This window comes from Salvelinus fontinalis, chromosome 12 (assembly GCF_029448725.1).
Source record: "Salvelinus fontinalis isolate EN_2023a chromosome 12, ASM2944872v1, whole genome shotgun sequence".
Classification (NCBI taxonomy): Eukaryota; Metazoa; Chordata; class Actinopteri; order Salmoniformes; family Salmonidae; genus Salvelinus; species Salvelinus fontinalis.
The window spans coordinates 33,091,102-33,108,024 of NC_074676.1; the positions used below are offsets into that span (position 1 = coordinate 33,091,102).

The 16,923-nt window shown below is 42.7% G+C and overlaps 1 protein-coding gene across 6 annotated transcripts in view; it reads right to left on the reverse strand.

The window, feature by feature from the left end:
- LOC129867204 (A-kinase anchor protein 13-like) overlaps positions 1 to 16,923 on the reverse strand; it is a 152,273-nt gene that overhangs the window by 96,887 nt on the left and 38,463 nt on the right. For all 6 annotated transcript variants that reach the window (XM_055940451.1, XM_055940450.1, XM_055940447.1 and 3 more), the window contains exon 2: positions 7,035 to 7,078. In XM_055940451.1, coding sequence (XP_055796426.1) covers positions 7,035 to 7,067 — 33 coding nt within the window. In that variant the 5' untranslated portion in view covers positions 7,068 to 7,078. The remainder of the gene's footprint in view (positions 1 to 7,034; positions 7,079 to 16,923) is intronic.

Here is a 16,923-nt window from a genome sequence, read left to right on the forward strand (position 1 = left end):
TGTCCCCTTTGTTCACATGCTGAAATCAAGTGTCCTACCTTACTTCTCCTAATGAGAACGAGTTGCCAATTCCTTATATAATTGTGTTTTATGCTATTTGCACATTTATAAAACACAGACTAGACAGCTAGTATAACAGCATTTGGCTAAAATTCTGCTAGCGGTACATGGTACTGCGCGCAACAAACTGAGCATACATTTTCCAGAATCAATGTTCATTGACACTCATTTTAGTGTCTTCTCTGCACGCAATTTGAGAAGTTGAGACATAAATAAGGTATCGTTATAAAGGTTTAACTTCTCTATTACAGTAAAATAATGTCTCAATGTGTTTCAGTATCCATTAGACCGATTCTGTTAGATCAAACCTCAAATGCAAATAGCGAGTTGAAACCGCTTGTTAGGGAAGAAGAAGTGATCTCTCATCTTTGTCGTTGTGAGTAGCAGGGGGAGAGGCTTGGTGTGTGTGTGAACAGAGAAAAAAAGGTGAAGCGAGAAGTTTCACTCTCGCCAAAATCTTTCCAAAATAAGCCCAATACGTTTCTACGGGCATATTTTGGACCTAAGATTGTCGCCTTCCTTCCCGCCTTTAAGACAACAACTCCCATTGTTAGGGTGGAGACATGAGCAGCTCGTCATTATATTCAGATCTCTGATGTAAATGTGCAGGTGCGCACACCACAGAAAGAGCGAAGGAGACCAAACCAAAAAGACAACATGAAAACAAGAGGATATAAATGCTCATAAAAACATCTATAAAGCAAAAGCGTGATTCTTGTGATATAGGCATTTGGAATATCCCGCAAAAACATACATTCTAATTAATCAAACAATTTCCCTATATTACCTTGCCCTGGTTCCAACTATTCCACTTCTCTGCCCTTGGGTCCTGAGTGGGTTGCCTTGCCTTCTTATTGTATGCTCTTAGGCATTCTTGGGTTGTTTGTGATGCTGTTCCAAATATCTACATCAGAAGTAGGCCTAATTGCTCACTGGAAATAACCCCAGAGAGAGACAGTCCAAGGAGGAGCTCCTTCCTGGCTGCCTGCACCCTACTGATGCTCTTCTAATGACAGACTGACTTTGAAACTCCTCACACCAAAGACAGGGTGGCTTTCGGGCCCAGAGTGTGTGTGTGCCTTAACGTGTGTGTCCTGTATCCTCCTCTTCATTCAGAGACTGCTGTATGACTCCAAGGGCCCTCGTTAAGGACATAAAGTACACTCTCCAAGGCATAATACAAGAACTGGAATCAGGACACAGACTCTGTACTCTGTTCCTACATTTGTTCTTAGCCTGGCTGCAACAATTACATCAAATCAATAGTGCAGGACATGTGATTGAATTATCCACACTGCTCCACTACTCTGACTCATTTAGCACCAAGGCCATGACCAGAGCTGGTCCCTGTAGGCCTAAAATCACACAGAGCCTAAACCTCTACTGTCAGAAACAAGTTCAAACACACAATATTGGAAAAATAATTAGCTTTTTTGAGTGCTTGTGCTATGTGCAGGATGAGGATCCCTAGTTGAAATGTCTCTCCCTATGCGTACACCAGCATGTGCCAGCCACAGCACAGCCACACTGCATATGTGAATGAGTACTGTCACGAGTGGCTGGCATGGTGAGGTTTGCTCCGGCCCTGTTACATTCCTGACCTTTCTACTCACACCTCACCACAGCCAGCACCTTACACCAGGGGGCTAACTCTGAGCGTACAGTCTCATTGTCGAAGGTGAGGAGCCAAGGAGAGATGAAGAAAGAGAGAAACAGAGAAATGGAATGAACTTCTCCAAATGTAGCCTAGTTACTTCCTCCCTCCTCTATGGGTGGGGCACCAGAGGCAAAACAGTCATGTGTTTCAAAGTGTATCAACTCTTCACACATCACTTAACTTATGTGTTCCTTATAGAACAGAGTTATTACTTGAGTTCACTTCTCTGTTCAATATTTAGAATAAAAAGTTGACAAACGTCACGTAATGGTCTAGAAACAGCAGACACATGGCAGGAATAAGCAACCAATAGTGACCACATACACAAGTACTGCAGCACATCTCAGTCACATTGCTCTGCAGCTGTTAGTCTAGTTCAACGCCTGGCTCAATGTGTAGGAGAGGTACTCCTAGAGAATGTTTTATAACCACCACACACTGCCACCGCACACTGAACACACTGACAGAATCCTGTACTTTAGCCTTAGAGGTTTGAAAGTAAATGCTGTGTCGCAAAATTAGGTAATCCAGCTGGCCACAAATCTGTGGCCAAATAAGGACTGTATGTATGAATGTATTAGATCAGAGTTGTAATAGCTGATCTTGCTTCTGAAAGCAGAATATCTGTGGTGGAGAGCAAGGCTGGGATCGGATCCTCAGAATGATCAGGTTCTGTTTGCTTTCCTCTCTGTTAATGAGGATACCAACACATACACTGAATGTACAAAACATTAGGAACACCTTCCAAATATTGAGTTGCATCCCCCTTTTGCCATCAGAACAAACTCAATACACCAAGGCATTGGGGGGGAGGGGGGAGGGGGGGGGGAGATCAGATTTAATATTGCAAATAGATTATGGCTTCTATCAATGTAATTATTTGTATCATTTCCAATCCCCCATATTTATTTTGTATGTACTGTACCAGTCAAATGTTTGGACACACTTACTCATTCTAGGGTTTTTCTACATTTTTAAAAATTAGATTTGTTTAACACTTTTTTGGTTATTATATGATTCCATATGTGTTATTTCATAGTTTTAATGTCTTCACTATACCACAAGCTTCGCACAATAAGTTGGGTGACAGACAATAGTACACAAGTATATACACCGTGGGACCACGCAGCCATCACACCGCTCAGGAAGGAAAAGTGAAAAAGTGTGTGCAATCAAGGAGGCCTACAAACCTGACAGAGCTGGTGTAACATAGTCAGGTTTGTAGGCCTCCTTGATCGCACACACTTTTTCAGTTCTACCCACAAATGTTCTATGGGATTGAGGTCAGGGCTTTGTGATGGCCACTCCAATACCTTGAATTGGTTGTCCTTACGCCATTTTGCCACAACTTTGGAAGTATGCTTGACGTCATTGTCCATTTGGAAGATCCAAGCTTTAACTTCCTGACTGATGTCTTGAGATGTTGCTTCAATATATCCACATAATTTTCCATCCTCATGATGCCATCTATTTTGTGAAGTGCACCAGTCCCTCCTGCAGAAAAACACCCCCACAACATGATGCTGCCACCCCTGTGCTTCACGGTTGGGATGGTGTTCTTCGGCTTGCAAGCTTCCCACTTATTCCTCCAAACATAACGATGGTCATTATGGCCAAACTGTTCTATTCTTGTTTCAGCAGACCGGAGGACATTTCTCCAAAAAGTACGATCTTTGTCCACATGTGCAGTTGCAAACCGTAGTCTGGCATTTTTATGGCGGTTTTGGAGCAGTGGCTTCTTCCTTGCTGAGTGTCCTTTCAGGTTATGTCGATATAGGACTCGTTTTACTGTGGATATACATACTTTGTACCTGTTTCCTCCAGCATCTTCACAATTTCCTTTGCTGTTGTTCTGGGATTGATTTGCACTTTTCGCACCAAAGTACATTCATCTCTAGGAGACAGAACGCATCTCCTTCCTGAGCGGTATGATGGCTGCGTGGTCCCACTGTGTATATACTTGTGTACTATTGTTTGTACGGATGAACGTGGTACCTTCAGGCGTTTGGAAATTGCTCCAAAGGATGAACCAGACTTGTAGAGGTTTATCATTTTTTTTCTGAGGTCTTGGCTGATTTATTTAGATGTTCCATGATGTCAAGCAAAGAGGCACTGCGTTTGAAGGTAGGCCTTGAAATACATCCACAGGTACATCTCCAATTATGTCAATTAGCCTATCAGAAGCTTCTAAAGCCATGACATCATTTTCTGGAATTTTCCAAGCTGTTTAAAGGCACAGTCAACCTAGTGTATGTAAACCTATGACCCACTGGAATTGTGATGTGTTAGCAATTGTTGGGAAAATTACTTGTGTCCTGCACAAAGTAGATGTCCTAACCGACTTACCAAAAACCGACTTACCAAAACTATAGTTTGTCAACAAGAAATTTGTGGAATGGTTGAAAAACGAGTTTTAATGACTCCAACCTAATCCAACCTAAGTGTTTGTAAACTTCCGACTTCAACTGTATATATAATCCTAAACCACATCTAGAGTGCTGCTTGGACACAGCTTCCTCCGCCGGCTCCTGCTATATGTCTAAAGGCCCTGGATTTCCTATTATATATCTGAAGGCCCTGGTTTTCCTGTTTGAGAACTGAGCATGCTCATGCCAGGAGGAGAGGAGAGCCCAAGCCTAGCCCAGCTGATCCCCTTCTTCATATGGCTGCTCACTGAAATCAGACACCGCTGGGCCACACATCACACAGCAACAACCTCTTCCTTCCCCCTCTCTTCCTCCTTCCGCTCTATGGGCCAGGCTGAGTGCTCTGCTTAGGGATCCAATGGCAACTTGAAGCCAGGCCCTTATTTTGAAGGGATACTTCAGGATTTTGGCAATGAGGTTCTTTATCTACTTCCCCGGAGTCAGATGAACTTGTGGATACCATTTTTATGTCTCTGTGTCCAGTATGAAGGAAGAAGTTTTGCGAGCCAGTGTAGCACAATGATATGGCTATCTGTTCGCATGCAGACACCCATAAACGTTCAGTGTGCTAACGCTGGTTAGCAATTGCACTAGCGATATTTAGCAACTTCCTTCAAACCGCACGCAGAATCATAAAAATGGTAGCCTCGCTACTTTTATAGCCTCGCTACTGTACAGTCATAGCCAAAAGTTTTGAGAATGACACAAATATTAATTTCCACAAAGTTTGCTGCTTCAGTGTCTTTAAATATTTTTGTCAGATGTTACTATGGAATACTGAAGTATAATTACAAGCATTTCATAAGTGTCAACGGCTTTTATTGACAATTACATGAAGTTAATGCAAAGAGTCTATATTTGCAGTGTTGACCCTTCTTTTTCAAGACCTCTGCAATCCGCCCTGGCATGCTGTCAATTAACTTCTGGGCCACATCCTGACTGATGGCAGCCCATTCTTGCATAATCAATGCTTGGAGTTTGTCAGAATTTGTGGGTTTTTGTTTGTCCACCCGCCTCTTGAGGATTGACCACAAGTTCTCAATGGGATTAAGGTCTGGGGAGTTTCCTGGCGATGGACCCAAAATATCATAAGTTTTGTTCCCCGAGCCACTTAGTTATCCCTTTTGCCTTATGGCAAGGTGCTCCATCATGCTGGAAAAGGCATTGTTTGTCAACAAACTGTTCCTGGATGGTTGGGAGAAGTTGCTCTCAGAGGATGTGTTGGTACCATTCTTTATTCATGGCTGTTTTCTTAAGCAAAATTGTGAGTGAGCCCACTCCCTTGGCTGAGAAGCAACCCCACACATGAATGGTCTCAGCATGCTTTATTGTTGGCATGACACAGAACTGATGGTAGCGCTCACCTTGTCTTCTCTGGACAAGCTTTTTTCCGGATGCCCCACACAATCGGAAAGTTTATTCAGAGAAAATTACTTTACCCCAGTCCTCAGCAGTCCAATTTGCAGAATATCAGTATGTCCCTGATGTTTTTCCTGGAGAGAAGTGGCTTCATTGCTGCCCTTCTTGACACCAGGCCATCCTCCAAAAGTCTTCGACTCACTGTGCGTGCAGATGCACTCACACCTGCCTGCTGCCATTCCTGAGCAAGCTCTGTACTGGTGGTGCCCCGATCCCGCAGCTGAATCAACTTTGGGAGATGGTCCTGGTGCTTGCTGGACTTTCTTGGGCGCCCTGAAGCCTTCTTCACCACAACTGAACCGCTCTCCTTGAAGTTCTTGATGATCCGATAAATGGTTGATTTAGGTGCAATCTTACTGGCAGCGATATCCTTGCCTGTGAAGCCCTTTTTGTGCAAAGCAATGATGACGGCACGTGTTTCCTTGAAGGTAACCATGTTTGACAGAGGAAGAATAATGATTCCAAGCACCAACCTCCTTTTGAAGCTTCCAGTCTGTTATTCGAACTCAATCAGCATGACAGAGTGATCTCCAGCCTTGTCCTCGTCAACACTCACACCTGTGTTAACGAGAGAATCACTGACATGATGTCAGTTAGTCATTTTGTGGCAGGGCTGAAATGCAGTGGAAATGTTTTTTGGGGATTCAGTTCATTTGCATGACAAAGGGGGAATTTGCAGTTAATTGCAATTCATCTGATCACTCTTCATAACATTCTGGAGTATATGCCAATTGCCATCATACAAACTGAGGCAGCAGACTTTATGAAAATTTATATTTGTGTCATTCTCAAAACCTTTGGCCACGACTGTATATAGCCTCGCTACTGTTATTTTTCACTGTCTTTTTACTGTTGTTTTTATTTCTTTACTTAACTATTGTTCACCGAATACCTTTTTTGCACTATTGGTTAGAGCCTGTAAGTAAGCATTTCACTGTAAGGTCTACACTTGTTGTATTCAGCGCACGTGACAAGTCAACTTTGATTTGAACATGGACAACCAGCTTTAACGAGAGGTATGTTACAGTAACCCACATAATCTAATAACAGTGTTATGTCTCGAGCCCAGCCACCCTTCTGAAACTTGGGCACCACTTGCACTGTGTAAATGTAATTAAACATGCTCTAACCCAAGCAAAACACCAACATGCAATTAACCAGGGCAGCCATATAACCCGACCCACTGGCCCTGACTGTCACATAGCACAGACAGACTCCATCACTAACTCAAACCAATGTTATTTACACATACATCCTATGTACCATCTATATTATGAATACATTTCACTCTTCAATTCTTAGGTTCCTTTAATGAAAATGTCAATATTTAATTTACGTGTCACCAAAACAGAACTCTTTAATATCTATAGAACATGTATTCGAACAACCATAATAGGTTTTAATGGTTTGAATCCATTTCCCAGATGCACCACAGACAGAAATACGATTTTGGATTAAAGTGGCATACTTACATATAGCGGAGCTTGCTGTGGATTTAGTTTCATGACACTGGACACTGTGGAGAGAAGAGGGAGAACATCAGAGTTAATAAATATAGTAAACCCCAAAGCAGAGGGCAGCATGAGGTAAGCAGCAATTATATAGTCTTACACTACCACTTCTCTGTGTCAGCTCCACACAACAGGCCAACAGCCTAAGTCAGACCATGGAAGGCGGTGGGGCTGCGGCAGCACTAGCCTTGGGTCCAGACGAGGCATTTAACAGACAAAATCAGGCCTAATAACCATCATTAAGGACACATTACAGAAATGTAGCTGCCTGGGCCTATAATGGCTACCCTGTTCTTCCTTTTTCTCTTTTCCCTAAACTACGGAATCTAGCTGCTTTCTTTGTCTGTGTAGAACACTGCAGACAGAGAGACCATTCCTGAGGTTTGGGCTTTTGTTGTGAATGATTAAGGTCTAAATATTTTAGCATTTCTATGCTGTTTTCATGGACTACAGGTTGAAAAAATGTCTGTGAAGATGTGGTGGACCTTGATTCTGATCAGCTGAGCACTTTACATATGTACAGTCGTGGCCAAAGGTTTTGAGAATGACACAAATATTCATTTTCACAAAGTTTGCTGCAACAGTGTCTTTAGATATTTTTGTCAGATGTTACTATGGAATACTGAAGTATAATTACAAGCATTTCATACGTGTCAAAAGCTTTTATTGACAATTATATGAAGTTGATGCAAAGAGTCAATATTTGCAGTGGTACCCCTTCTTTTTCAAGACCTCTGCAATCCGCCCTGGCATGCTGTCAATTAACTTCTGGGCCACATCCTGACTGATGGCAGCCCATTCTTGCATAATCAATGCTTGGAGTTTGTCAGAATTTGTGGGTTTTGTTTGTCCACCTGCCTCTTGAGGATTGACCACAAGTTCTCAATAGGATTAAGGTCTGGGGAGTTTCCTGGCCATGGACCCAAAATATCGATGTTTTGTTCCCCGAGCCACTTAGTTATCACTTTTCCCTTATGACAAGGTGCTCCATCATGCTGGAAAAAGCATTGTTTGTCACCAAACTGTTCCTGGATGGTTGGGAGAAGTTGCTCTCAGAGGATGTGTTGGTACCATTCTTTATTCATGGCTGTGTTCTTAGGCAAAAATGTGAGTGAGCCCTCTCCCTTAACTGAGAAGCAACCCCACAAATGAATGTTCTCAGGATGCTTTATTGTTGGCATGACATAGGACTGATGGTGGCGCTCACCTTGTCTTCCCCGGACAAGCTTTTTTCCGGATGCCCCAAACAATCGGAAAGAGGATTCATCAGAGAAAATGACCTGACCCCAGTCCTCAGCAGTCCAATCCCTGTACCTTTTGCAGAATATCAGTATGTCCCTGATGTTTTTCCTGGAGAGAAGTGGCTTCTTTGCTGCCCTTCTTGACACCAGGCCATCCTCCAAAAGTCTTCGACTCTCTGTGCGTGCAGATGCACTCACACCTGCCTGCTGCCATTCCTGAGCAAGCTCTGTACTGGTGGTGCCCCGATCCCGCAGCTGAATCAACTTTAGGAGATGGTCCTGGCGCTTGCTGGACTTTCTTGGGCGCCCTGAAGTCTTCTTCACAACAATTGAACCGCTCTCCTTGAAGTTCTTGATGATCCAATAAATGGTTGATTTAGGTGCAATCTTACTTTAGGTGCAATTCTTGCCTGTGAAGCCCTTTTTGTGCAAAGCAATGATGACAGCACATGTTTCCTTGAAGGTAACCATGTTTGACAGAGGAAGAACAATGATTCCAAACACCACCCTCCTTTTGAAGCTTCCAGTCTGTTATTCGAACTCAATCAGCATGACAGAGTGATCTCCAGCCTTGTCCTCGTCAACACTCACACCTGTGTTAACGAGAGAATCACTGGCATGATGTCAGCTGGTCCTTTTGTGGCAAGTCTGAAATGCAGTGGAAATGTTTTTTGGGGATTCAGTTCATTTGCATGGCAAAGAGGGACTTTGCAATTAACTGCAATTCATCTGATCACTCCTCATAACATTCTGGAGTATATGCAAATTGCCATCATACAAACTGAGGAGGCAGACTTCATGAAAATTAATATTTGTGTCATTCTCAAAACTTTTGGCCATGACTGTATATTATAAAATCTCTACATACAAAATTATCAACATAAATCATCTAAGCCAGTTGCATGTAAATGTGACTAGTTTCAGGAAACTAGGCGTATGTCGTGCGTCACTACTTCACAGGATATCCATTTGAACGTAAACTTCTCTTTTTTTAATCCAAATGCCTTCTGGAACGTGAACTTTCATGTGCCTTAATAACAAACTTGTATGCCATCTGTAAATACGAATACAATTGTTAAAAGTATGAGCCTAGTTGGTTTAGCCACAGAAAAGGCGAGGAACCTTCCCGCTAGCCATGATTGGCTGAGATAATGAGTAGGTTGGGCATGCCGAGAGATGAGTTCGGATTGGTCTGCCATGTAGCATGCGTCTGTCTATAACATGTGCAGGTAATAATTTCTAACTCTGTTTTTTGAAAGATATCACATAGCAGAAATGCAAAAAGTGTTGCTCTACTTCCTGGAGGACCGAGTTTTGAAATCAGGAGATGGGGAAAATTCTGACGTTTGATTGCAAATATGCAGATGAAGTCGAAAAGAGAACACACAAAAGGCTGTTGTATAAAACACGGTTTCCCAATTACATCTTCAAACTAAGGCAACAATGGCATCCGTGACAGAGGGAGAAGTGTCCATACATGTATACGGGTAAGAATCTAGCTAACTATATTTCCCGATATTACACGTTTCTAATTTTGTCAGAAAGTCATTTTCATTTCAAGTTAAAGCGTGCTGTTAGCTAGCTAGCTAACATTAGCTGGATGGCTGGCTGGCTAGCTAGAGTTACGTATATGATCTGTGTAGTAATATTATTCATATCTCATAGCTATGTGCATTGCTAGTTATAGCCTAATGTTAGCTAGCTAGCTAACATTGAACCTGGTTGGTTAGCTACCAGAAGATTCATGCAGGGTAGTAACGTTATGAGTTGGTATTATGGCTCATTGTTTAGCTAGCTAGCTACATGTCTCAGCAGAAGACTCCACTATGCAAGTAACTATTTTGATAGAACGTTCATGATGTCACTGCGACAACTGTCGATAGACGTAGTTGGTAAATTCGCTCTGATTTCAGAGCTCTCTCGTCTGAGTGTGCCAGAGCGCAGAATAACGGACGAATTTACGAATACTCAACACCCGTTGAATATGGCCGGTGTCAGTAAACGTTGGCAAAAAAGCGTAATTAAATTGTTGCCAGCAGCACAGTTGCAGTCATCAACGCTCTGAATAACATAAAAACAGCCTAACCGGCTAGAGTAAAATGAGCTGTTCCCTCATTTATGTCAGGAAGTAGCTAGTAAGCTAGCCAACATTAGCCAGTTAGCTTGGTTGTTGTTAGGTCAGACCGCTCGGATCAACCCTACTCCTTGGCCAGAGCGTCCAGTGTGTGCTCTAAATTTACGAACGGACAATCTGACAACGCTCTGAGATTATGAATGCTCAAAGCGAACTCTGAGCACACTCTGGCACTCCAGATTGAATTTACGAACACACCCGTAGTATAAACCAGCCTTTAGTCTTGAAATCTTTGGTTGTTTAGTACCTCATGTGAATCCTTAAAGAGATGGTTTGGGGTTTAGGCTTAAGAGGGTGTGAACGAATCTGAATGGGTGTAGACAAAGAAGAGCTCTCCAGTAGGTGTATCAAAACATTCAAGGACAATTTCCTCAAAAGTGAGGTTACAAGTTGATCAACTTTCAAAGCAGAAATACTTTCCTATTTTTCCTCAACTGTAGTGTATGATATACCATTTTCTAGTTCCGAGTCTCTGCTTTTATCCAATGTAAAAAAACACAATTTCAAATTTTGCTACATAAGACCGAATTGAGCCGGTCCATCACAAATTAAATGCAAACTCTGATCCCGGGTCAGCTGATCTGTGTGACAAGGCTCTGTTCAAAGCAGCAACAGGAAGTGTCTCCATTGAAAAGTGAACAGAGAGGCCTAACAGGCCTGGCTGGCACAAGCCCTGCCATTCATCCCAAACATATCACTTTGCATGGCAAGTAGAGACCCATAGATATGCACAGGCAGACAGGCAGGGAAACTGTTATGGCCCAATAAATACAACACAGACAATTTTGCACTGCAGTGAGCAATGGTAACCTTTAAAGAGACAGTAGCATTAGTTTTCCAACTGCAATACTTATTTCCTCTTTAGCATTACTTCATCATGTACTATGAACACACTTTGAACTTGCATCAGTTGTTATATCGTATTTGATCAATGCATAAAACCACACACACAAACAAACGCGCATGAGGCTGCCTGCCTTCAACACAACACAGAGTGACTGTGACACAGACCTCACTTCAGGTATATGTTTTGAGAGAACAGAGCAGGTCTGAGACTATGTGCGTGTGTCCTTGCCATGCATTGGAATCTCAGTGTGCTGCCGAGTGTGATACCCATGTGAAACAGGGTGTGGGCTCTAACCAGCTCTACCCGGGCATGAAAACATCTATGCACCACACACACTAGGCCTTACTCAGACAACAGCAACACTGACTGAACTAGTCGCAACTAGCCTCTTTATTGTATCATTGAGGAGAATATTCTCTCTTGTCAATCCATTAGGGCGTCCTTTTTATCTGTGAAGCAACCATTCAAATGGGAGCTGAGTAAATGGAAAAACCTTCCTTCTCATTATTATCTTGTCCACCTTCTGTCTACTTCAGATGATAATCCACCCCCCACTATTGTTTAGCAATCAGCCTCAAGTCACGTTCTGCAGGGGGGAGTTTAAAGAGGCAATCTGATTATTGAGTCTCAAGTCACACACTGTACCCGTGCCCACTGAAAAAATGAAAAACTGATTTGTTTTTGGAAGAATATATATGACTTTAAACTGAATTGCAGTCCTGTAGGTGCCGGTCACTCACATAGATTGTCTCTCAAATCCTTCATTGTGATGTCAAACTCCCAGTTATAATTCCCTTTAAAACCACCAGCACAACTGCACAGACCATAGCCCTGCCTGCCCAACCCCCACTATAAGCCACTGCTGCAGCTCGAGCACCAGCCCCATTCTAACCCTTCCCTCATCAAAGCCGCTGTTCCAGTCCCAGCTTAACCCCCATGAACCCTCAAAGTGAGTAAAAGCCCCAGCCTCAGCTCCAGCCTCATCCCCAGTCCCCAAAAATGATTTTGTTTAGCTAGCTTGCTAGCTAATGTTACCTAGCTGTGTAGCCTATATTATTATATGAATTACACTGTATGATAACGCTACTGTACTTTAATATTGGTATGGGAGAGGTAAATGTTCATTATTACATTTACATTTTAGTCATTTAGCAGACGCTCTTATCAAGAGCGACTTACAGTAGAGTGCATACATTTTATTACATTTTTACATACTGAGACAAGGATATCCCTACCGGCCAAACCCTCCCTAACTCGGACGACGCTATGCCAATTGTGCGTCGCCCCGCGGACCTCCCGGTTGCGGCCGGCTGCGACAGAGCCTGGGCGCGAACCCAGAGACTCTGGTGGCGCAGCTAGCACTGCGATGCAGTGCCATAGACCACTGCGCCACCCGGGAGGCCGGGTATTATTGATATGCTAACATTACTTGATCATGAAGCATGCTGTTAGTTAGCTAGCTAGCCAGCAGGAGTGAGCTGTATAGCCTATTGTCAGCTAATTTAAGTGTAGGGATGAGAAAATAAACACTTTAATTGTCTGCACATGCTTGTGGATTGTTGCATTATTCAAGAGTGTAATATGGTTTGGTTGCATTATTCAATATTGCAACATGTTATTGAAAAAAAGTTGCTCGGAGTGTTAAATAGTTTGTGCTTACTGGCTAGTAGCTACTGGGATATTTACGGTCAAAATGAGCTCCGGACCAAGAATGTCACATTGCCAGCCACAATGAAAGGTAAGGATTTAATGTGAATTGAAAAGTAGAAATCTCTTTTGCCACTCCACTCCTCCGACTTCCTCTCTCATAGTGGGAATAGGGCCTTAGACCCAGCCACATGCTGACCCCCAGCCACAAGTGTCAGACAGGGACCAGACAGCCTGCTGCTGTTGGCCTCACTCACTAAACAGGTGCTGATTTAACATGGAACTCATTCCAAACACATCATCAGCTTGTCCATATACTGAGCAGTGAAGTGATCACCACCAGCAAGGAACATCTCAATCTCTGCCAGTAGCCAGGACCAGGCAGGGACAGTTTGTCAGAAGGAGGAAGAAAGGCCTGACAGAGTGCTGTACGGTGAGCTGCTGAACATGGCTACAGAAGGGAGATTAAGAATGACGAAGGAAAAGAAACCGCAAAGAGACAAAAGTGGCTCCCTGAAGTAGAAAAACCCTATAGGATGGGCCAGGAGAGCGACTGTAGCGGCAAACTGCAGAATCAGCAAGGCTGCGGTTTTCCAACCATATCCATGTCTAAAGGCATTCACAAAAAAGTAGAGAGGGGGAACTGTTGTTTGTGTGCCTTGGCTAGCTCTCTCTGGCACCGCTGAAACTCGACCCGTACATTTGGTCTGCTCCAAAACCCCATAAACCCAATAAAAAGCCCACCATTCCAGAGGGGGAGAGGACAGGACAGGAAGTGGGGATCCAAATAGGGGGTATGGACAACAAGCAGCTCAGAGTCAGCTCCTCCCAGCATCATGCATAAGTCTGGAGGAGTGAGGGGGCATCCATCATGGGGCAGGTCATGCTCACTGTTCCTGGGACAGTTTCTAGTTCTTTCCTCCATAAATTGTGCTACTGTTGGAGTCAGATACACAGACAAGATAGAGGGATAATCAGCTATCTCTAATTATACACGTTGATCTCATCCTGATGCCCTAAGTCCTCACAGTCCAGTCTTGCATACAGAAAGAGCAGGTTTTCATCAAGGATATCTCTGTCCTTTGCTCCGTTCATCGGATGGACACACACAGCCCTATACATACTGACTCCCAGAGACAGAGCTTGAACTCTGACCTGTAAAGCATCTGGACATCAACTGACTGTCAAAAAAGCTGTAAGGAGAGATGCTAGTAGGGCTGTCACAGACAAAAAAAAATCTTGGTCGACCGAGAGTTGTCTGTTTCGACCAATCGATTGGTAGACATTTTCAAACCTGTATTTTTCCATATATAGACACACCCTATGTTTGAATAAAATCAACTATATGTAGGCTACTGAGCTTGTCTGATGCTTTAAGCACTGCAATGAAAAATGAAGACTCAAATTACTAAAGAGGGAGCCAGAGATCAATACGGCCTAACCAGAAGAAGAAGAAAAACTGTTCCTGACCCTTTTCCTTCCGCTGCCCAGTTAAGCTCCTGAAGTTTCTGGTAATAGGCTACACCAGCTGTCTGCAACCTTTTCCATTTGGAATGCCAAGTTATCCTAACATTTCTACTGATCTGCGTGCCAGTTATGATTTTTACATGCACATTTTTGTGGAACAGTTTCATTTCATTTCATATCTCAAAATCAAATGTCATGTGGTTAAATCAAAATTCTAAATGAAATTATATCAATCTACAAGTAACTTCTATTGCCATTGCCAATATGTAAAATAGCCAACATTAAGCCAACAAATTGCAGCCCGCAGGTAGAAAATATCCTGATGAAAATATCCTATAAATCACATTGGCTACGTCTGCAAGGAACTTGAAAAATTGTATCAATTTTTGTATTAACTTGGTCCAGACCTAAGCAGTGCTCGCAAACTTGCAACATTGTATAGAATATTCTGGGTCCTCAGAGTTTCCTGAGCCAGTGAGCTCCGGGCAGACAGACACAGCTGTAGGCTATTTTGCGCAAGGGATAAGAAGTAAATCAGGTAGGCCTATTTATGACGTTTCCACCAGATCAGAACATGACATTTTTTGTTTACTTGCTGTTTGATGCAAAGAAAAAAATACTTTGAGAATTTCCACAGTGATTGTTAGTTAAGACAATCAGAAGTAGTATCAGATCCCCAACTGGGCATACTTTTAGGCCTACATTTGCTCGCAAGCCAGGTAGATTAGTCCTACTTCAATATGCGTAATCAGGTGCATGCCCTTACTCAAGATTGACAGGAGCTCTCCAAACAAAAGACAATGAATAAATTGACAAATAGTAAATGGAATGAAATAAAGGTAGTGCCCTCTGCAAACAACGTGTCAACTCCTACACGGACAACGGTAAGACTGTAATAATAATACAGTGCATTCGGAAAGTATTCAGACCCCTTGACTTTTCAATATTTTGTTATGTTACAGCCTTACTCTAAAATTGAATAAATAAAAAATTATGCTCATCAATCTACACACAATACCCCATAATGAAAACGACTTTTAGAAATGTTACAATAAAAAACAGAAAGTCCTTATTTCCAGAAGTATTCAGACCCTTTGCTATAAGACTCGAAATTGAGCTCAGGTGCATCCTGTTTCCATTGATCATCCTTGAGATGTTTCTACAACCTGGAGTCCACCTGTGGTAAATTCAGTTTGGGTATGATTTGGAAAGGTCCACACATGTCTATATAAGGTCCCACATTTGAAAGTGCATGTCAGAGCAAAAACCAAGCCATGAGGTCGAAGGAATTGTCCCTAGAGTTCCAAGACAGGATTGTGTTAAGGCACAGATCTGGGGAAGGGTACCAAAAAACAGCATTGAAGGTCCCAAAGAACACAGTGGCCTCCATCATTCTTAAATGGAAGAAGATTGGAACCACCAAGACTCTTTCTAGAGCTGTCCGCCCAGCCAAAATGAGCAATCGGGGGAGAAGGGCCTTGGTCAGGGAGGTGAACAAGAACCTGATAGTCACTCTGGCAGAGCTCTAGAGTACCTCTGTGGAGATGGGATAATGTTCCTGAAGGACAACCATCTCTGCAGCACTCCACCAATCAGGCCTTTACGGTAGAGTGGCCAGACGGAAGCCACTCAGTAAAAGGCACATAACAGCACGCTTGGAGTTTGCCAAAAAGCACCTAAAGGACTAGCAGACCATGAAACAACATTCTCTGGTCTGATGAAACCAAGATTGAACTCTTTGGCCTGAATGCCAACTGTCACATCTGGAGGAAACCTGGCACCATCCCTACGGTGAAGCATGGTGGTGGCAGCAACATGCTGAGGGGATGTTTTTCAGTGGCAGGGACTGGGAGACTAGTCAGGATTGAGAGAAAGATGAACGGAGAAAAGGACAGAGATATCCTTGATGAAAACCTGCTCCAGAGTGCTCAGGAACTAAGATGGGGGCGAAGGTTCACCTTCCAACAGGACACCGTCCCTAAGCACACAGCCAAGACAAGGCAGGAGTCACTTTGGGACAAGTCCTCTCTGGATTAAAACCAAATTATGACAAATGTACCATATTACGTATTGGATCACTAAAAAATACACATTTTACATTGCCATGTAGTTTACCAATTAAATGGTCTGACGGAGATGTGGACATACTCGGTATACAAATCCCAAAAGAAAGAAATGATCTCACTCCAATAAATTTTTATAGAAAGTTAGCAAAAATAGATAAGATCTTGCTACCATGGAAAGGAAAATACCAGTCTATTTGTGGGAAAATCACCCTGATTAACTCTTTAGTCATATCACAGTTTACCTATTTGCTTGTGGTTTTGCCTACACCTAGTGACCTGCTTTTTAAATGATATGAACAAAAAATATTCAATTTTATTTGGAACGGCAAGCCAGATAAAATTAAAAGGGCCTATTTATATAACGAATATGAATTCGGAGGGCAGAAATTATTAAATATTAAAGCATTAGACCTCTCACTAAAGGCATCAGTCATACAAAAGTTATACT